This window comes from Dipodomys merriami, unplaced genomic scaffold (genome assembly GCF_024711535.1).
Source record: "Dipodomys merriami isolate MVZ:Mamm:240054 unplaced genomic scaffold, mDipMer1.0.p SCAF_2, whole genome shotgun sequence".
NCBI classification, from domain to species: Eukaryota; Metazoa; Chordata; class Mammalia; order Rodentia; family Heteromyidae; genus Dipodomys; species Dipodomys merriami.
Window position 1 is genome coordinate 74,179,215 of NW_027203381.1, and position 17,114 is coordinate 74,196,328.

The 17,114-nt window shown below is 48.4% G+C and overlaps 1 protein-coding gene across 1 annotated transcript in view; it reads left to right on the plus strand.

Annotated features, from left to right (window-relative positions):
* Positions 1-16,840, plus strand: part of Gpr156 (G protein-coupled receptor 156) — a 54,602-nt gene extending 37,762 nt beyond the window's left edge. Inside the window, exons 7-9 of the mRNA XM_070028716.1 lie at positions 2,100-2,336; positions 9,899-10,057; positions 15,407-16,840. Coding sequence (XP_069884817.1) covers positions 2,100-2,336; positions 9,899-10,057; positions 15,407-16,714 — 1,704 coding nt within the window. The 3' untranslated portion in view covers positions 16,715-16,840. The remainder of the gene's footprint in view (positions 1-2,099; positions 2,337-9,898; positions 10,058-15,406) is intronic.
* Positions 16,841-17,114: the final 274 nt, after the last annotated feature.

Genomic DNA, 17,114 nt, shown 5'->3' on the forward strand with positions numbered 1-17,114 from the left:
CCTCCCATCTTTTTTTTAAATTTTTTATTGTAAAAATACTGTACAGAGGGGTTACATTTCTATGAATAAGGTAATGAGTACATTTCCTATCCAGCATTGTTGCCTCCTCCTTTGTTTGTCCCCTACCATCCCTTCCCTCCCACCTCCACAACCTCACTCCGCCCAGCCCCCACCTAAATTGTAAAGTTCATTTTTCAACATGGTGTCCTGTACATCTCATTGTTACAATGGGTCAACCTGTATCTCTAAACATTTTGTTTTTTTCCCTTCCCCTCCCCAAATTAGAGAAGTGTATATACAAGATGCAAGATACTGACATCAATTACAGTGAAAACAGGGGTTATACCGTGAGGGAGGAACATACAAAGCAGCAAAAAAATAAATAAATAAAAATAAAAATAAATCACATGGTACATTATAAATATGTTAGAAACAATAGCAAGAAAGAAAAAACCACTTGTGTCCCTATCTTGGGGTTGATTTCACTTAGCATCATCTTATCTGGCTATATGTACATAGCTTTTGACCTTTCCTACTTGTCCCAGACACATACTTGTTATGCAAATAAGGGAAATCATGGGACCTAAGTTTCTTTCCACCTCCTGTCTTTAAATTCATTCACCTCCCATTCACTAAGGAGTTCTCACGACCCTCTTGTTGGCTGGGTTTCAGCTTCAAGGAGCAGAGAACTGGCTCTGAGGGCACAGGGAAGGACTGCATCTGGGACCAGAGCTCTGCACTTCCACTTGCTAGGTTGGTGCTTTACCACTTGCAACATGCCTTCAGCCCAGCTTTTTGCTGGCAATTAGAGATGGAGTCTAACAGACTTTTTTTTTTTTTTTTTTTTTTGGCCCGGGCTGGCTCTGAATGATAAGCCTCCAAATCCTAACCTCCTGAGTGGCTTGGATTACAGACATGAGCACCCACCCAGGCTGTCTTGGTAATTTGGCACTTGGCACACAGTCTACAAGCAGGCGACTGTGCGGTCTGAATGTCACAGAGTATTTGTTGGAGCTGTGATTTGTAGGTCAGCAGCTCTGCTGGGGAAGAGCGCTGCAAGCTGTGTGCTGTGGCTGTGGTTTTCATGTCCTGAATGCAAGTGGGAATTCAGAAAGCAGCCCTGCACTGGTGGAGAGAGGAAACAGTAGGGCCCCGATTCCCTTCCCATGGGGGTGGGGATGTCCCAAAGCAGAGACAAGTACAGATGGCGTGCCGTCTGCCTTGGCTCTGCCCAGAGTCCTTTGCTCCCAGCCTGCTTTTGTCCTCTCTCCCCTCCCTTTCTCTCCAGCAGCCCTGCTGCACAAGGCCCTGCGGAGTCAGGGCCTTTGTGTGAGACAGAAAGCCACCTGCTTTCTAGACAGACACCTCCCTCTTGCAGGCACAGAATGTGAGGAGCCAATGGGGACTCCCCCTTCTCATCCCAGCAGACAAGCAGACCCCAGGTTGCTTTCAGCTCCTGCAGACCCTGCCCCAGCTTCCTGTGGAGCAGAACACAGCAGCAGGGGTCTCTTGTAGTGCCGGCCACCCCTGTCAGGCCAAACCCATATCAGAGGTCAGCAGGACTCCCTGTGGCAGGGAAGAAGGCAGTGTTTAATAAGAACCTACTGCCCCTAAGCAAACCCTCCTCAGTCCTTTACAGCAGATATGACTAGCTCTGTTTTACAGATGAAAACATTGCCCCAGGTTTTTTGTTTGTTTGTTTGTTTGATTGATTGATTTTTTTTTCCCCTTTTGGGGATACTGAGGATTGAACTTAGGGCTTTCCATTTGCTAATCAGGCTCTCTACCACTTGAGGCTTTCCCCCAACCTTTTCTTTTTTGGCTTGTATTACTTTTGCCAAGTCCAGCTTCAGACCTTGATCCTCTCTGCCTTCTGTGTAGCTGGGATTACAGCTATGTGTCACCATGCCAGACTGTTCTTTTCAAGTACAGTCGCACTACCTTTTGATGAGCTGGCCTCCATTGAGGGATCCTCCTGCCTCTACCTCCCCAGTAGCTGGGATCACAGGCATATATACACCACCACACCTGGCCACTGCTTTATCTGGTTCCCCGGCTCTGTGTCTCTGGTTCCCCCTCCTCCCCGCCTCCACCTCCAGGGGCTGCTGCTGCTGTATGGTGCCTATCTAGCTGGCCTGACTGACCACGTCAGCTCTCCTCCTGTGAACCAGTCTTTGACCATCATGGTTGGGGTCAACCTCCTGGTGGTCACAGCCGGGCTGCTTTTCGTGGTCACCAGATACTTGCACTCCTGGCCCAACCTGGTGTTTGGACTCACATCGGGAAGCATCTTCATTTGCACCACCACGGTGAACTGCTGCATCTTCATCCCCCAGGTGAGCCTGAGGAGAACTCTTCAACCTGGTCCTTCAGACACTGCAGGGTCTGCTGGCCTGAGGAGCATGCATGCTCCTTTCGGCCAGTGCCCTTCCATGCTTCTACTGGAGAGGCTGGAGGAAGGCGGGGCCTCCTCTGCCCCTTCTCATTGGCCTTGGGGAGCACAGCTCCGCCTCCCTCCCTCCCCCCCCCCCTCCGCCCCAGTCAGCCGGCTCACCCACCCTCCAGCTGACTTCATTTCTTCCCATTCCCCTCCACCCCCTCAGTCCTTGTTTCTGGGAGAGAGGGAAGGGAGAGAAAGGAAGGGAGGGAAGGAAGGGAGGGAAGGTCTTTCTTTCCAATTAAGATCACAGACTCCCAGGGGAAAATGTGTTTGGAGCTCTGTGACTTCAAATGCTTTTCCTTTCTTTTCATTGGAGGAAATATAGAATGTTCTTTTACAACAGGGAGAAATCAAAGAATGTGTTTCATATAATGAGGATTAAGGTTGGGGGTGAGGGTGGGGCAAGAAGGAGTCTAATCAGAAGGAAGCTAGGATCAAAATTATCCAGACACCAAAGAGGAAGAAAGAAGTCAGGGGGAGACCAAGGAGGCCACAAGCTGGAAGGGAAGAGGACCTGGACTGTCCCTGTTTGCCCGAGTTCCCTGCGCACCTCCATCCTCACAAAGAGCCCGGGTCATGCGCCAGCTTCCTTCCTACTCACTCCTAATGCTCCTCTCCCTCCTCCCAGAACTCCCTCATCTACTCTCCTCCCCAAGCAGCTGATTCTGCAGCTGCTCCCAGGTGAGCCTGGCCCAGCGCTGGCTGCCCTATCCTTTGTGCTCGCCAATTCTCCATCAAGGATTCGGCAGAATCAAGACATAGGGGGAAGTTGGCAGCAACAGTGTTCGAACCTAAGGCTGGATGTTGGATCAGTGCCAAAAATCGGAGGAATATTTGCCGAATTTTATTGTAAAAGCTGGATCAAAGAAAGCCATGAAGAATGTCTGTGATGATGCAGATCTGGTTTCTGAAAAAAAAACAAGGACTGTTCTTCCCTGGGAGATGGGAGGAAAGCAAACAGGGAGGAGCCTTTGGGGTGCCTGTTCCTTAGGCCCCAAGGCTAGCATTGTTGACTGGCTAACATCTTTGCCAACCTCCTTTGTCCTTGCTTACCTCCCCTGGCTAGGCTGAAAGAGGTAAGCGTTTGTGCTGTTGGCCTCCTTTGCAGTGAGAGGTAGCCTGTGTCACGATTGGGAACAGGAGCTGGAAGGGTGGACCACAACTGCTTCTCTGCTCTGGCTCCCTCCTGTTAGGTTTTTAAAAGAGGTGGCCAAGTAAGAACAGCACCACGCACGTGGTATTCAAGTAAGAGTTAGGTTTATTTAGTAGTCCTGCTGGGACGAAGCAAGGTTGGCACTCCACGCGGCTGGCAAAAGGGAGCGTCTGGCCCTGGGTTAGGCCTTATATAGGGTAGGGGTGGGGAAAGTTGTGTCCAGGTAAGGGGAAGTGGGACCAGGTAAGAGGTGGGACCAGGTACCAGGTAGGAGAAACGTCTGGCCACATCAGATTCAGATGTGACTTCAGCAGATGCAGATGTGACTTCTTCCAGGTGTCCCAGTTGCCTAGGTAACGCAGGTACTGGGCGGGGTCTGCTCGCCATCCAGGAATGGACTTTACACCTCCTAGTTTTCTTGAGCCTTTATTTTCTCATCTCTCCTCTTCTATTTTCTCTTTCATACTCTTCCTCCTCTTAACCTGACCATGATGGGAATCTAAAGAAAAAATATTTTTAAACCATTGCTGGTGGCTCACACCCGTAATCCCTAGCTACTCAGGAGGCTGAGATCTGAGGACCCTGGTTCAAAGCCATGAGACTGTGCTCTCCAATTAACCAGTGAAAAGTCAGAAATGGAGGTGTGGCTCAAGGGGTAGAGCACAAGTCTTGAGTGGAAAAAGTGAAGCAAAAGAACAAGTCCTGAGTTCAAGCCCCAATTCTGGTACGTGCATTCTGGCACTTATACTAAGTATAAGTATACACATACACGTACATCTATTGGATCTTACTTACACTTTGAAGGTAAATTCTTTTTCAAAATTTATCTTCAAATTGTATGACTTCGGTTTTTCTTTCTGGCTCAGAGGTCTCTGGTAGAAAAGTAATTTTCCCTGCCACACTTGTACTGAGTATGTCCAGGACAGTAAGACAGTGTGTGAGGGGAGCTACATGGAGGGCCAAGGGGTGATTAGCAGAGAAGTGATCTCCCTTCTGGGTTTGCCGAAGCACAAGTACCAACAAGAGCCTCTAGGGGGTGTCAGAGAACTGGGTGAGATGGATGATGGAGGCGAGGGGCCAAAGTAGCTTGTACACTGAGGAAATGCCTCAGTGTTTGTGCTCAGCACTGAGGTCATCACCAGTAATCTGCCAGCTCCTGCTTTTGTGATGTGAATGCAACCTATGCAACAACCCCTCCTTGCTCCCTCTGAGAGGCTGGTGAGTCCTGAGATAGAACCTTACTCTTTCTTCCTGCTCTCAAATCATTGCCTTGAACTACTCCATAAAGGTATTTAAGACCCTCCACCTTGCCTTACAGGCATCTGCCTGTGTCCTTGAGCCCTGATACCCTGAAGAGAGTTTTAAAGGAAAGTTTCTTAGCTGGGAGCCAGTACCTCACCCCTGTAATCTTATCTACTCCATAGGCTGAGATCCAAAGATCATAATTCAAAGACAGTCTGGACTGGGAAATCTATAAGACTCTTCTCCAATTAACAACCAAAAAGCTGAAGTGGAAGTGTTGGCCCTTGGCTAAGGGAAAAAGCTAAGGGATAGTGCCAAGACCCTGAGTACATGCCACAGTGCCAGCAGCACACACACACACACACACACACACACACACACACACACACACACACACATACATACACAGAAAGAAAAAGGAAGGAAGGAAGGAAGGGAGGGAGGGAGGGAGGGAGGGAGAAAGGGAGGGAGGAAAGGAGAGGAGAGGAGAGGAAAGGAAAGGAAAGGAAAGGAAAGGAAAGGAAAGGAAAGGAAAGGAAAGGAAAGGAAAGGAAAGGAAAGGAAAGGAGGTCTCCATTTATTCAGGCGTCCATTCAACCATTTCTTTACTGCTGGGAACATGCCATGAACCACATGCCACACCTCTAAGTCTAATGGGGAGCAGACATGAGAAACTTAAATGACCAGTTAAGTGCTTTGAAAAAGTGGCCTTGGCCAGGCCCACTAGGGCCTAGCTACTCAAGGGGCTGAGATCTGAGGATTGTGGCTTGAAACCAGCCCAGGCAGGAAAAACCCATGAGACTCCTATCTCAATTAACTAGCAAAAAAAGCTGGAAATGGAGCCATGACTCAAATGGTAGAGTGCTATCCTTGAGCAAAAAAAGCTCAGGAGGGCTGGGAATGTAGCTTAGTGATAGAGTGCTTGCCTAGCATGCATGAAGCCTTGGGTTCAATTCCTCAGTACCATATAAACAGAAAAAGCCAGAAGTGGCCCTGTGGCTCAAGTGGCAGAGTGCTAGCCTTGAACAAAAGAAACTCAGTGAGAGCACCCAGGCCCTGAGTTCAAGCCCCAGGATTGGCAAAAAAAAAATTTTTTTTTAAGTAATTAACTAAATCTTTGCTAAAACTTCAAAAAAAATTCTTTAAAAATCTCAGGAACAGCTTCTGGCCCTTAGTTCAAGCCTCAGAACCAGCACACACACACACAGACACACACACACACACAGACACACACACACACAAAAGGTAGCCTCATCCTCTGTAGGTACTTAGCACGTTCCCAGAAAATGGGGTGTTGGATATAAGTCTTGAAGGACTAGGAAGAATTCACTGAGCAGATGGAGAAGGGACAGTGGGAGGCATCTCAGATGGGATAACTGGATGACCGGAGAAAGAGTAGTGGGGGGAGACAGCATATGTCATGTGTGTACGTTTGGAATAAACACAAGTTTTTGCTATTTTTGAAGCACAAATGGCAATAAGGGAGAGTGTCAGGAAGCAAGAAAGGCACAAATGGTGAACTCAGAAAGCCCCGGTGTAACTGTGAGAGACTCTTTGATTTTAATACCACCGTATTAGCTTCTTGTGGCTGCCTTCACAAATGATTACACGTTTGATGGCTTAAGACAATAGAAATGCATTATCTTCCCATTCTGGAACTCAGAAATTCCTCTAGGGGAGAAATCCTTGACTTTCCTCTGACGTTGACAGCTCACCTATCCGCATGCTTTGGCTCAAGGTCCTTTCCTTCCGGTTCTGTGTCAGCTGTGTAGCCTCTTCCAGTGAGCCTCTCTTCCTTCAGCACTCCCTACAGTCTCTATCATCTTATCTCTTCAGATGCTAATCCTCTGCCTCCCTCTAATAAGGACTCTTGTGAACCCCTGGGACTCAGCTGGATAATCCAGAATAATCTCCCCATCTCCAACCCCAAATCCCTCATCACTTTGCCTTTTGTGGTATAAAGTCACATATTGAGACAGGAGCACCTCCCAGTGGGGCCCTTCCTCAGCCCACTACACCCACAGAGCCCCGAAGCTGAGAACGCAAGAGAAAGACCTATGCTAGAGGAGATGCTGTGAGCCCAGACAACACTATGGCTGTATTCCAGAAACTCAGAGGGTCTAAATATGAAGGATCATGAGCAGGTGGGGGTTGGAGGGCTTCACCTTGGCATCCTTGTCCAGCTTCAGTAGAGACCCAAAGCCCCCAACGTGCCTCACAATGGTGTGCACAGCTCCTTGGGGCCTTGCAGAGACAGCTGACTGGAAGTGTCAGGACAAGATAGGAGCCGGGTGCCAGTGGCTCACACCTGCCTGTACTCCTAGCTACTCAGGTTGAGATCTGAGGATCCTGGTTCAAAGCCAGCCTGGGAAGGAAAGTCCTTGAGACTCTTATCTCCAATAAACCACCAGAAAAACGTTAGTGGTGCTATGGCTGAAGGGGTAGAGTGCTAGCCTTAAGATGAAGAGCTGAGGGACAGCACCCAGGCCCAGAGGATCGACCAAAAAGAAAAAAGAAAAATCTGCCTATAATCCTAGCTACTCAGGAGGCTGAGATCTGAGGATCATGGTTCAAAGCCAGCCCAGGTAGAAAAGTCCATGGAACCTAAAAAGGCTGGAAGTGGAGCTCTGGCTCAAGTAATAGAGCGCTAGCCTTGAGCAAAAGACCTCGGGGACAGTGTCCAGGCATTCAGTTTGAGCCCCAGAACCAGCACATAAAAATAAGGAAGGAAAGAAGGAAGGAAGGAAGGAAGGAAAGAAGGAAGGAAGGAAGGAAGGAAGGAAGGAAGGAAGGAAGGAAGGAAGGAAGGAAGGAAGGGGGAGTGAGGGATGGAAGAAAGGAAGGAAGGAGGGAGGGAGGGAAGGAAGGAAGGAAGGAAGGAAGGAAGGAAGGAAGGAAGGAAGGAAGGAAGGAAGGAAGGAAGGAAGGAAAACCTATACTGCTAGGGAGGAAGGATACTTAGAGGAAGTGGGGAAAGAACAATTTAGGAGTTGGCTTCTTCCAAGGGAGACCAGAGAATGGCCCTGTGGTGTGGGATACAATAGCTGTGGATGAGGGAGAATGGACAGAATCCTTCTGTAGCACAGGGCCTCAAAGAGGCTCTTAGAGGGAGGTTTAGATCTCTCTTAGCAACATGCCATAGGCTTGCAGTACTCTAGCAACACAAGCCAAGTCAACGGAGCACCCAAGAGGTCCTGGGTCAGGTAGTGGTGCTGGAGCTGAGGATGGGGTTTCCAATCTTAATCTGAGCTCAGTGGGGTTTTGTGTTTTCTTTTTCTTCCTCGTTCCCCCCCCCCCAACATCATTAACTACAGAATGAAGTCTTACCTGAGAGTGCTACAATTTGAATTCTGGGCTTAGGAAGAGGTGGAGGAGTGAACAACAAAGTTGTAGGTTCCTTTGGAAGTTACCCAGAGATACTTTTGCATCATGTCTCACATGAACATATCCCCATCTCCAGAGTGCGTAACTTAGCTATGGGGAAAGAGAGGTTTCCATTACTGTGATCCCCAGTCACCTGCATTGCTGACACTCACCACGTAGACACAGAGGCCAGCTGCTCAGAAAGCAGGCCTGCCCGTGCCTTCACAGATGCTCCTCGAGGCCATGGCTTCTGCTGAAGAACTTCCTCCAGAATCTTCATAGCCAAGGCTGTCTCCATCAGCTATGTGGGGCATGCTGTGTGCTATGTGCCCTGGTTACTGCTGGTAACTAGTCGTGGACATAGACAAGTCTTGCTCCTAAGACTTAATTGGATAAGGAAAATCTGGTCACATATTGGATCGAAGGTTCCACCGTTTTTATTGGCATCTGGTTTTCTATGTGTCTGAGATTTCATCCGTGATTTGGGTTAGAAGGCCACCAACAAGAAACCAGCAGGAAGCACATCATTACTCAAGAACTGAAGAATAATTAAGAGCAGTTACAAGCTGAATGTGATGGTACACACCTGTAATCCTACCTCCTGGGAGGTGGAGGCAGGTGGGCCTAAAGTTCAAAGCTATTGGAATATTTAGAGAGAGCCTATCTCAAAAACAAACAAAACCTAGGTACAGTGACTCGTACCTGTAATCTTATGTACTTGAGAGGTAGAGATGGAGAGGATCATGTTTAGAGGCCAGTTTGGGGCAAAATGTTTGGGAGACCCCATCGCAACCAATAAAAAGCTGAACTTGACAGTGTACATCTATCATCCCAATATCTTGTGAAGCATATATATAGGAGTATTATCATCCAGGCAAGCCCAGGAAAAAAGTAAGATCCTATTGAAAAAAAAGAAAAAGAAAAAAGGGCTGAGGACCTAGCTCAAGTGGTAGAATGACTGCTCAGCAAATGCAAAATCCTGACTTTAAATCCTAGTAACACGAAACCAGCAAATAAAACCTTGCTACATACAACTGTTTCATTTGAAATGTAACTTTGTGGTAGCTCCTAAGCTCTGGCTTTAGCATACAGTTCCAGAGTATATTTCTTTTTTTTTTTCCAGACTATATTTCTACTCTGCTTTTCTTTGATCTGTTTGGCAATAGGTACATAAAGAGGCTGTGTCTGTTCTGTGTGTGTGTGTGTGTGTGTGTGTGTGTGTGTGTGTGTGTGTGTGTGTGTGTGTGTGTGTGTGTGTGTGTTGTGACGTGTGCATGGATCCTAGGCCTTTAACTCAGGTTCTGGGCTTTGTGTCTAAGCTATTTTGTTCAAGGATAGCATTCTACCACTTGAGCCACAACTCCACTTCCAGCTTTTGGGTGCTTAATTGGAGATAAGAATCTCATACACTCCTGCCTGGGCTGGCTCTGAATCGAGATCCTCAGGTCCCAGCCTCCCGAGAGGTTAGAATTATAGGAATGAATGACCAGCACTTGGCTCTCCCTAGCACTTATTAAAACTATATAATCTCAACCTTCTCTCTTCTTTCTGTCACTACATCCGTGAGCCCTGCATGAGCTCAGGGCATTTTGAAGAGACATCTGGGACAGTATCATTCCTTGGTATTTATGAGAAAGAGCCAGGGAATGTGTTTCTGGGTGTGTAATTAAATAAATAACATGTGTTCTTTTTACTAACAGCTGAAGCAATGGAAGGCATTTGAAGGAGAAAACCAAACAATCAGACACATGGCTAAATATTTCAGCACTCCCAACAAAGCCTTCCATACCCAGCTTGGAGAGGAACAGGGCTGCCAGCCGAGGGACCAGAAGAGCTCCATGGAGAAACTCCTCACAGAAGTAAGCTACATCCTGGGAAGAACTCCAGTCATGTGTGCGTGGGTGGCCCCTCAGGCTCTCCTGGCCCCCACGTGCTCCCGTTGCCCAACATTCTCTTCTCCCACTCCTCCACTTTGCCCAGCAGCAAGCCAAGCCTCCTGCACATCTCCCCAGGAACCCTCATCCACCCACACATTCTTTGGACAGGTGTATATTGAGTCACTCCTGAGTGCTGGTCAGCGGGCTAAATGCTGATGCACCAAACAGTCTAGGAAAGCAAATGGATATTAATCATGGGAACATATCCTCATAAACTGTGATAAGATTTGCAAAGGAAAGGATCAAGGTGGCAAGTCAGAATCATGGATGGTGGACATTCAAGAACCTAGCTTTGAGCAGTCAGAGAAGTCTGAAGACAATTGAAGCTGAGATGTACAAATGGGCCAGGAAATGCATTCCAGGCAAAGGGAGCAGCATTAGAAAAGCCCCGAGTTGCAGGAGATGTTCATGTCTGGGTGATAAAGTTTTTCTATACATTGAGTAGAACTCTCGTGTTCGAGATCCTTCAGGGACTCTTATGTCTTCCCCAGGTACTAAAATGTCCCAATCATCCTGTCAGGAGAACGTCCAGGCATGTCTGCAGATGTGGAAGGGACAGAGCAAGAGCTCGGAGTGTCATCACAGCCATCTCAGTACAGGCCTGGGCAGCCCTAGCATTTCTTTCTTTTGTGCTGGAAGCAGAGTTGGCCCTTCTCCCAGTCAAGTGCTGTGTGGGCTTGAGGCGTGCACGTGGACAAGCTTGAGGACTGCATTTCTCAGGAAGAAGGCCCAGGGGGATTAGTCAGTATTTTGACATTAACTAGATCACATTCCATACATACATACATTGATATATATTTTTTTTTCTTTTTAACTGCAAAATATACCTGAGTAGGTTGGGGGCGCCAGTGGCTCACACCTATAACCCTAGCTACTTAGGAGGCTGAAAGCTGAGAATTGTGGTTCAAAGCCAGACTGGGCAGGAAAGTCTGTGAGACTCTTATCTCCATTTAAACACCAAAAAAGTCATAAGTGGAGCTGAGGCTAAAATAGTAGAATGTTAGCCTTGAGCAAAAATAGCTTAGGGACAGCACCTGGGCTCTGAGTTCAAGTTCTAGGATACATACACACACACACACACACACACACACACACACACACACACACACACACACACACACACACACACACACACACACACACACACACACCTTAGTAGATGTTACACCTGGGCTCTGAGTTCAAGTTCTAGGATACACACACACACACACACACACACACACACACACACACACACACACACACACACACACACACACACACACACACACACACACACCTTAGTAGATGTTATTGGGAAAAGTGTACTGTTTAGTGATGGGACTATGTCCACAGGTATGGTCTGTCCTGTAAGGGATAGTGTAACAGGTCCCTAAGAAGACCCTGGATTGCCGGGCGCTGGTGGCTCACCCCTGTAATCCTAGCTACTCAGGAGGCTGAGATCTGAGGATCGCGGTTCAAAGCCAGCCCGGGCAGGAGAGACCGTGAGACTCCTATCTCCAATAAACCACCAGAAAACCAGAAGTGGCGCTGTAGCTCAAGTGGTAGAGCGCTCGCCTTGAGCTGAAGAGCTGAGGGACAGCGCCCAGGCCCAGAGTTCAAGCCCCACAACCGACCAAAAAAAAAAAGAAGACCCTGGTTGAAGGGCAGGGTCTACCTAGCCACCCATAGACCCTGCCCTAGCCTCCCACATCACCTTGTAACTTAGTTCCAAGATCTTTTCTACCTACCAGATTTCCTTACTATATTAGTAAGCATTTAGGACATCATTGCAAAGACAGATTCTTGTCTTGGAGGATCCGTGAAGTATTCAAAGCAGCATTTTATTCCAGCTACACAGAAACTTGGCCAGCACTAGCCGGATGGTTTTCATTTACAATCAGTAAGTGCTGGAACAGCCAAGCAGAATGGCCCTCTGGCCTTATGGTAATTCGTGACGTGCTTTCTGTACCACTGCCACGCTACGCTGCTTCCCACGCAGCGGCTGAATCTACTCTCTCCTAAGGGGTGTCGAACTGTCTGCAGAGGGCAGACCCTGATGGGAGCAGGTTCCTAGGCTACACCAAGTTGCCTTTCTAGCACCCACTGCACTCAGAACAGGCCTGAGAAGGAGCAGCTAGTCCTGCGACCCGTGGCTGGCTGGAAAGTGAGGGCCCATTATCTGCAGCCCCAGAGCCAGCCCTCTCCAAAGAACCTCTCCTATCCACATGTGTGCTGAGCCCTGGTGCAGCCTCCTGGTTTGCAGATCCCTATCTGCAACCCTCGGCTTCTGGGGCCTTCCTCTTCCTTTCCCATGATCTCATTCTGGCCTGTCTAGCGGGGGCTCCCCCAGAAGATGCTAAGGGCAGCAGCTGCCACTGACTTCCCAGTCTCCTGTGAAGGCAGCAGGCGGAACCTTCTCAGAGAAGCAAGAGGTGGGCTCTGTGTCTGTGTAGGACCCACACCCTGTGAAATGCTCCTGTGGACATTTTGCTTCTCCCACCTTGCCACAAGTAATTATTCATAAGCTCATTTAGAAGCAGTTCCCACAGGAGGTTGGGTTTGGGCCTCATGATGACTGGTTCTTGTACCAGGCCTCTAATTAGAATGTGACTTATGGCGAACACAGAGGCCCCTTCCTTCTGGAGAGGAAGGAAATCCACTGTTTACGCTGATGTTTCTAAATCCGTTGCTAGCCAGCTTCAGATGTTTGCTTTGCTAGGAGAAGACTAGCCTTCTCCTCTCAAGGTTTATGCTATTTTCCTGCACTCAGAGGAGCTTGTGAGAAAGGCACAATAAAAACAAGAGGCTGGTCTCAGATGTTACCCACTGCTGTGTTGTCATAGATATGGCTTCTTCCTAGTGAGGGAAGAGGTAAAGAAGTAAAGGTTGCCTAAGCTAGCATCATTCAGGGGAAGAGAGAGGAAAAGAAGAGGGAGGAGAGAAGAAGAAAGTGAGAGAGAAAGAAGAGGGCAGGGGGAGGGAGGGAAGGGAGAGAAGGCAAAGGTCAGTGTCTCTCTCTCTCTGAACCATCACAGGTACACTGGGATCCACAGGAAGGAAATCTGGAAATCTCCCAGGTATCATAAACCATCGGAATGTTCCCTAGGGACTTGTCCACTCTGCCCCCACTTACCCACCACCTTGCAGGGAGAGAGGAGATGATGCAGGAAGCTCTCCCCTGAACATCCCCTACGTCCCCAATAGTAAAAATGTAGACTAAACCAGAGGGAAAATGGGAGTACAAGAAGCTACAGCCCCAGCTCACTGCTGTACCTCAGAAAGATAGCCAGAATATGGTTGTGCTCTGCCCATCTACTACCACCTCTCCTATTTCCTGCCCTACAAGATTGCAGTGAGGATGTACACACCTCCACCGCTGTCACCTGCCAGCCCTCCACGCCACAGCTGGTTTATCCACGGATGTCCATGCAGTAGGGCAGGAAAGCTCAGTTGCAGAACTGCCCTGGTCTCATTCATCTTCTAGACTCTATTCTAGGGTAATTAAGTCAAGCCACCAGGGACATAGCCTCGACAATTTTTTTTGCCTGCTTATTTGTTCTAACCTATAATGTTTCTTTTCTATATAATTATTATAACATATCAATTAAACAAATGAATAGATTTCACTGCATAAATCATGTCCGTCTATTCTACTTCTCCTCCCCCCCCTCCCCTGCCGCCCCCCCCCCCCCCCCCCCGTCACCTCTCTCTGGCCCCTGCCTAGTCCCTAATAGGCCCTAGTTTATTTTTAGGTCATTTTTCACATGTCTATACGTGAAAGAAAATATGAAATATTTGTCTTTGTGTGTCTGGCTTATTCCATTTAATATGATGTCCCCCAGTTCTATTTTCCTGCCAAGTGACGAGATTCTTCTTTATGGCTGACTGATAGTCCGTTGCATATTTTGAAGAGCCCCCATACTGATTTCCATAGTAATTGGATGAATTTGCATTCCTACCAACTGTATAAAGGTTTTCTCTCTCCATATCCATGACAGCATTTTTATTTTTAGTTTTGCTTTTGTTTTATTTTCGAGGATAGCCATTCTAGCAGGAGTGAGATTGAATCTTAATGTAGTTTTGATTTTTCATTTTTCTGATAGCTGAGGACGGTTCAACTTTTTTCATATATTTTGTCATTTTAAGTTCTTCTTTTGAGAAATATCTATGCAGATCATTTGCCAAGTTCTTAATTAGATTCCTTTTGTTGTGGTTGTTTTGAGTTCTCTATATATTCTGGCTACTAATCCCATTAGGTGAATAGCTGGCATGTGTTTTCTCCTACCCTGTTGATTTCATCTCTTTGCTATGGTAATTGTTTCCTTTGCTGTGCAAGAAGCTTTTTTGTCTTGATGTAATCACACTTGCCAATTCTTGCTTTTGTTTCCTGTTAAGCTTCTACAAAAATTCTGATGTGCTCATTCTTTAGAAGATATTGACAGGGCTGGGAATGTAGGCTTAGTGGTAGAGTCCTTGCCTAGCATGCATGAAGCCCTGGGTTCAATTCCTCTGTACCACATACACAGAAAAAAGCAGAAGTGGTGCTGTGGCTCAAGTGGTTAGGGTGCTAGCCTTGAGCAAAAAGAAGCCCAGGGACAGTGCTCAGGCCCCGAGTTCAAACCCCAGGACTGGCACACACAAACACAAAAAGAAGATATTGACAGTGGACATTGCCATGTGGTAACTGCAGCCTCTCATCCCCAGAGAGCCAGCCCAGGGAGGTGATGACACCAGCCCCGAGTCTCACTGGCCCCGCCTGGCGCCAGGGTGATTTGTTTGGACCACGAATTACTACCTTTCTCCTCATTCTTCACATTTTCCAGGCTGCTTAGCAAGAGACAAACTATTTATTTCTCCATTTGGTCATCCTTGGGAGATATGCTTCAGGTTCAGCACTAGTTATCAACAAGTGTGGGAAAACCCAGAGGGAGATCATTTTGAACACTATCAGGCTGGCATCCTGCAGGTGATAGGACCCTGCTGTCCCCAGCAAGCAGCTGAGCGAGACCTCCTCCCTCCTCACCAATGGTGTCACCCTCTGGGGATGGAAATGAGTAAAGAGCAGGGCAACAATACAGCATGGTAACCTATATTGAGTGGGGACCGTAAGCCTATGATTGCACATCAGTTCATTACATCTGATGAAGGAATCCTTCACAGCCTGATCCAGAATGTGGGAAGACCAGGGATTTAACCAAAGTCTTCAAATGGCTCACATTCTCCATCTTGTGAGGTAGTATAGAACCCTTACTGACACCTTTGGATGATGATTTTGCTTGTGTATTACAGAAAAATGCTGTGATTGAAAGCTTGCAGGAACAAGTAAACAATGCTAAAGAGAAGCTAGTGAGACTGATGGATGCTGAGTACACCTATGAAGCGCCAGAGCCGGCTGCCTCGGTCCCAGCTGCAGCCTCTGCCCATGAGCTGGCAGCTCAGGGGCCTTCAGGATGCCCCTCTGCTTCTCAGAGTGATGCCCTCCCGGCTGCTGCAGACTCCCTGTGTAGCTCAGGCTCCTCCCCACAAGTGCAAAGCCCTGGAGCACCTGACCGGAATGCTAGCCCCTTCCCAGGCCAGGAGAAGACAGCTGACTTCAAAAACTTTACTGACCACTTACATTCAGGCTGTAGCCAGAAGCTACAGGTGGAGCAAAGCCAGGGTCCACAAAGAGGAGACCAGGGACCCAAGGCCTCCCATCCGAGTTGCATGCCAGATGGAGGGGTCTGTGATCCCCAGAGACAGACCACAGAGGAGCCCTCTGGGGTACTACCTAGGGTCAGTTCAGTGGTCAGAGAGAAGCTGCGGGAAGTTTTACAGGAGCTGAACCTGGACCCTGAGGGTCCCCTCTCCACATCCCCATCCTGCCCTCAGAAGCCCTGGAAGAGCAGTGCTGCCCGCAGCCCCCAGAAGCTGCTCCTGTCTAGGGAGCTGGGCTTCAGTCCATATGTGGTGAGGCGGAGGCGTGCGGCCCAGCGCGCTGGCTCCTATCTCCCTGGCTCCGTACCCTCCCACGGGAGGCATCGGGCGGACAGGACTGCAGGTGGGGCACACAAGGGGCTGAATGTCAAGAATGAGGAGAGCCCTCAGCAGACCCTCCAAACTGCAGATACCAAGATACCAAGGCCCTCTTCCACGAAGCCTTCACCACTCCCAGATTCTCCAGGGAAGCCTAGTACCCTGGAGGGTGTCAAACAATGCCAGACTGGGTCTCCAGAGGGAATGGGACACCACACAGCCTTTCTTCACCAGCCCTCTGTTTCTACCCAGGCACAAAGACCCTCTGTCCCACGCTTGTCCCATTCATCAGATCCACCTGGATGGCAGCAGCTTCAGCTCCCCGGGTCATCCATCTGGCCCTCCTTGTCTGCTCATTGCAACTACCTAGACACGGAGTCCAGCAGCTCTGACGAGTTCTTCTGCCGCTGTCACCGGCCTTACTGTGAAATCTGTTTCCAGAGCTCCTCTGACTCCAGTGACAGTGACACATCAGACACTGACCCTGAGCTTGCCAGGGGGCTGGCCTCCTGGGAAAAGCTGTGGGCCCACTCCAAGCCCATTGTGAACTTCAAGGATGACTTGAAACCCACACTGGTGTGAGAAGCAGCAGCACTGGTCTGGACCAAGTGGTCAGTTCAGGTCCAGCCAAACCAAGGCCTGAGAGGGAGATCAGTCCTGTGCCTATTCTACCCAGCCCTGATCTTATTCTAGTGCAGCTATCTGTGTTACTCCAGCATGTGCTGATGTACAAACAGGGGTATTGCCTGTCTGCTACTACCTCACAGCAGGCTCCTGACTCCTTGAATCAAAGGTGCTAAATGAGCACATTAGAGGGTTGTTGTGTTTTTCTTCTCTTTTCTTTTCTTTTTTTTTTTTACCTCCAGATCAGCCAGCTTTCTACAAAACATCATATAAACCAGATGTCCCACTGGATGGACAGAAAGAGTGAGAGATGGGTGAGAGATTTCTGAGAATGTACCTTGTAGATTGTGATCTGTGG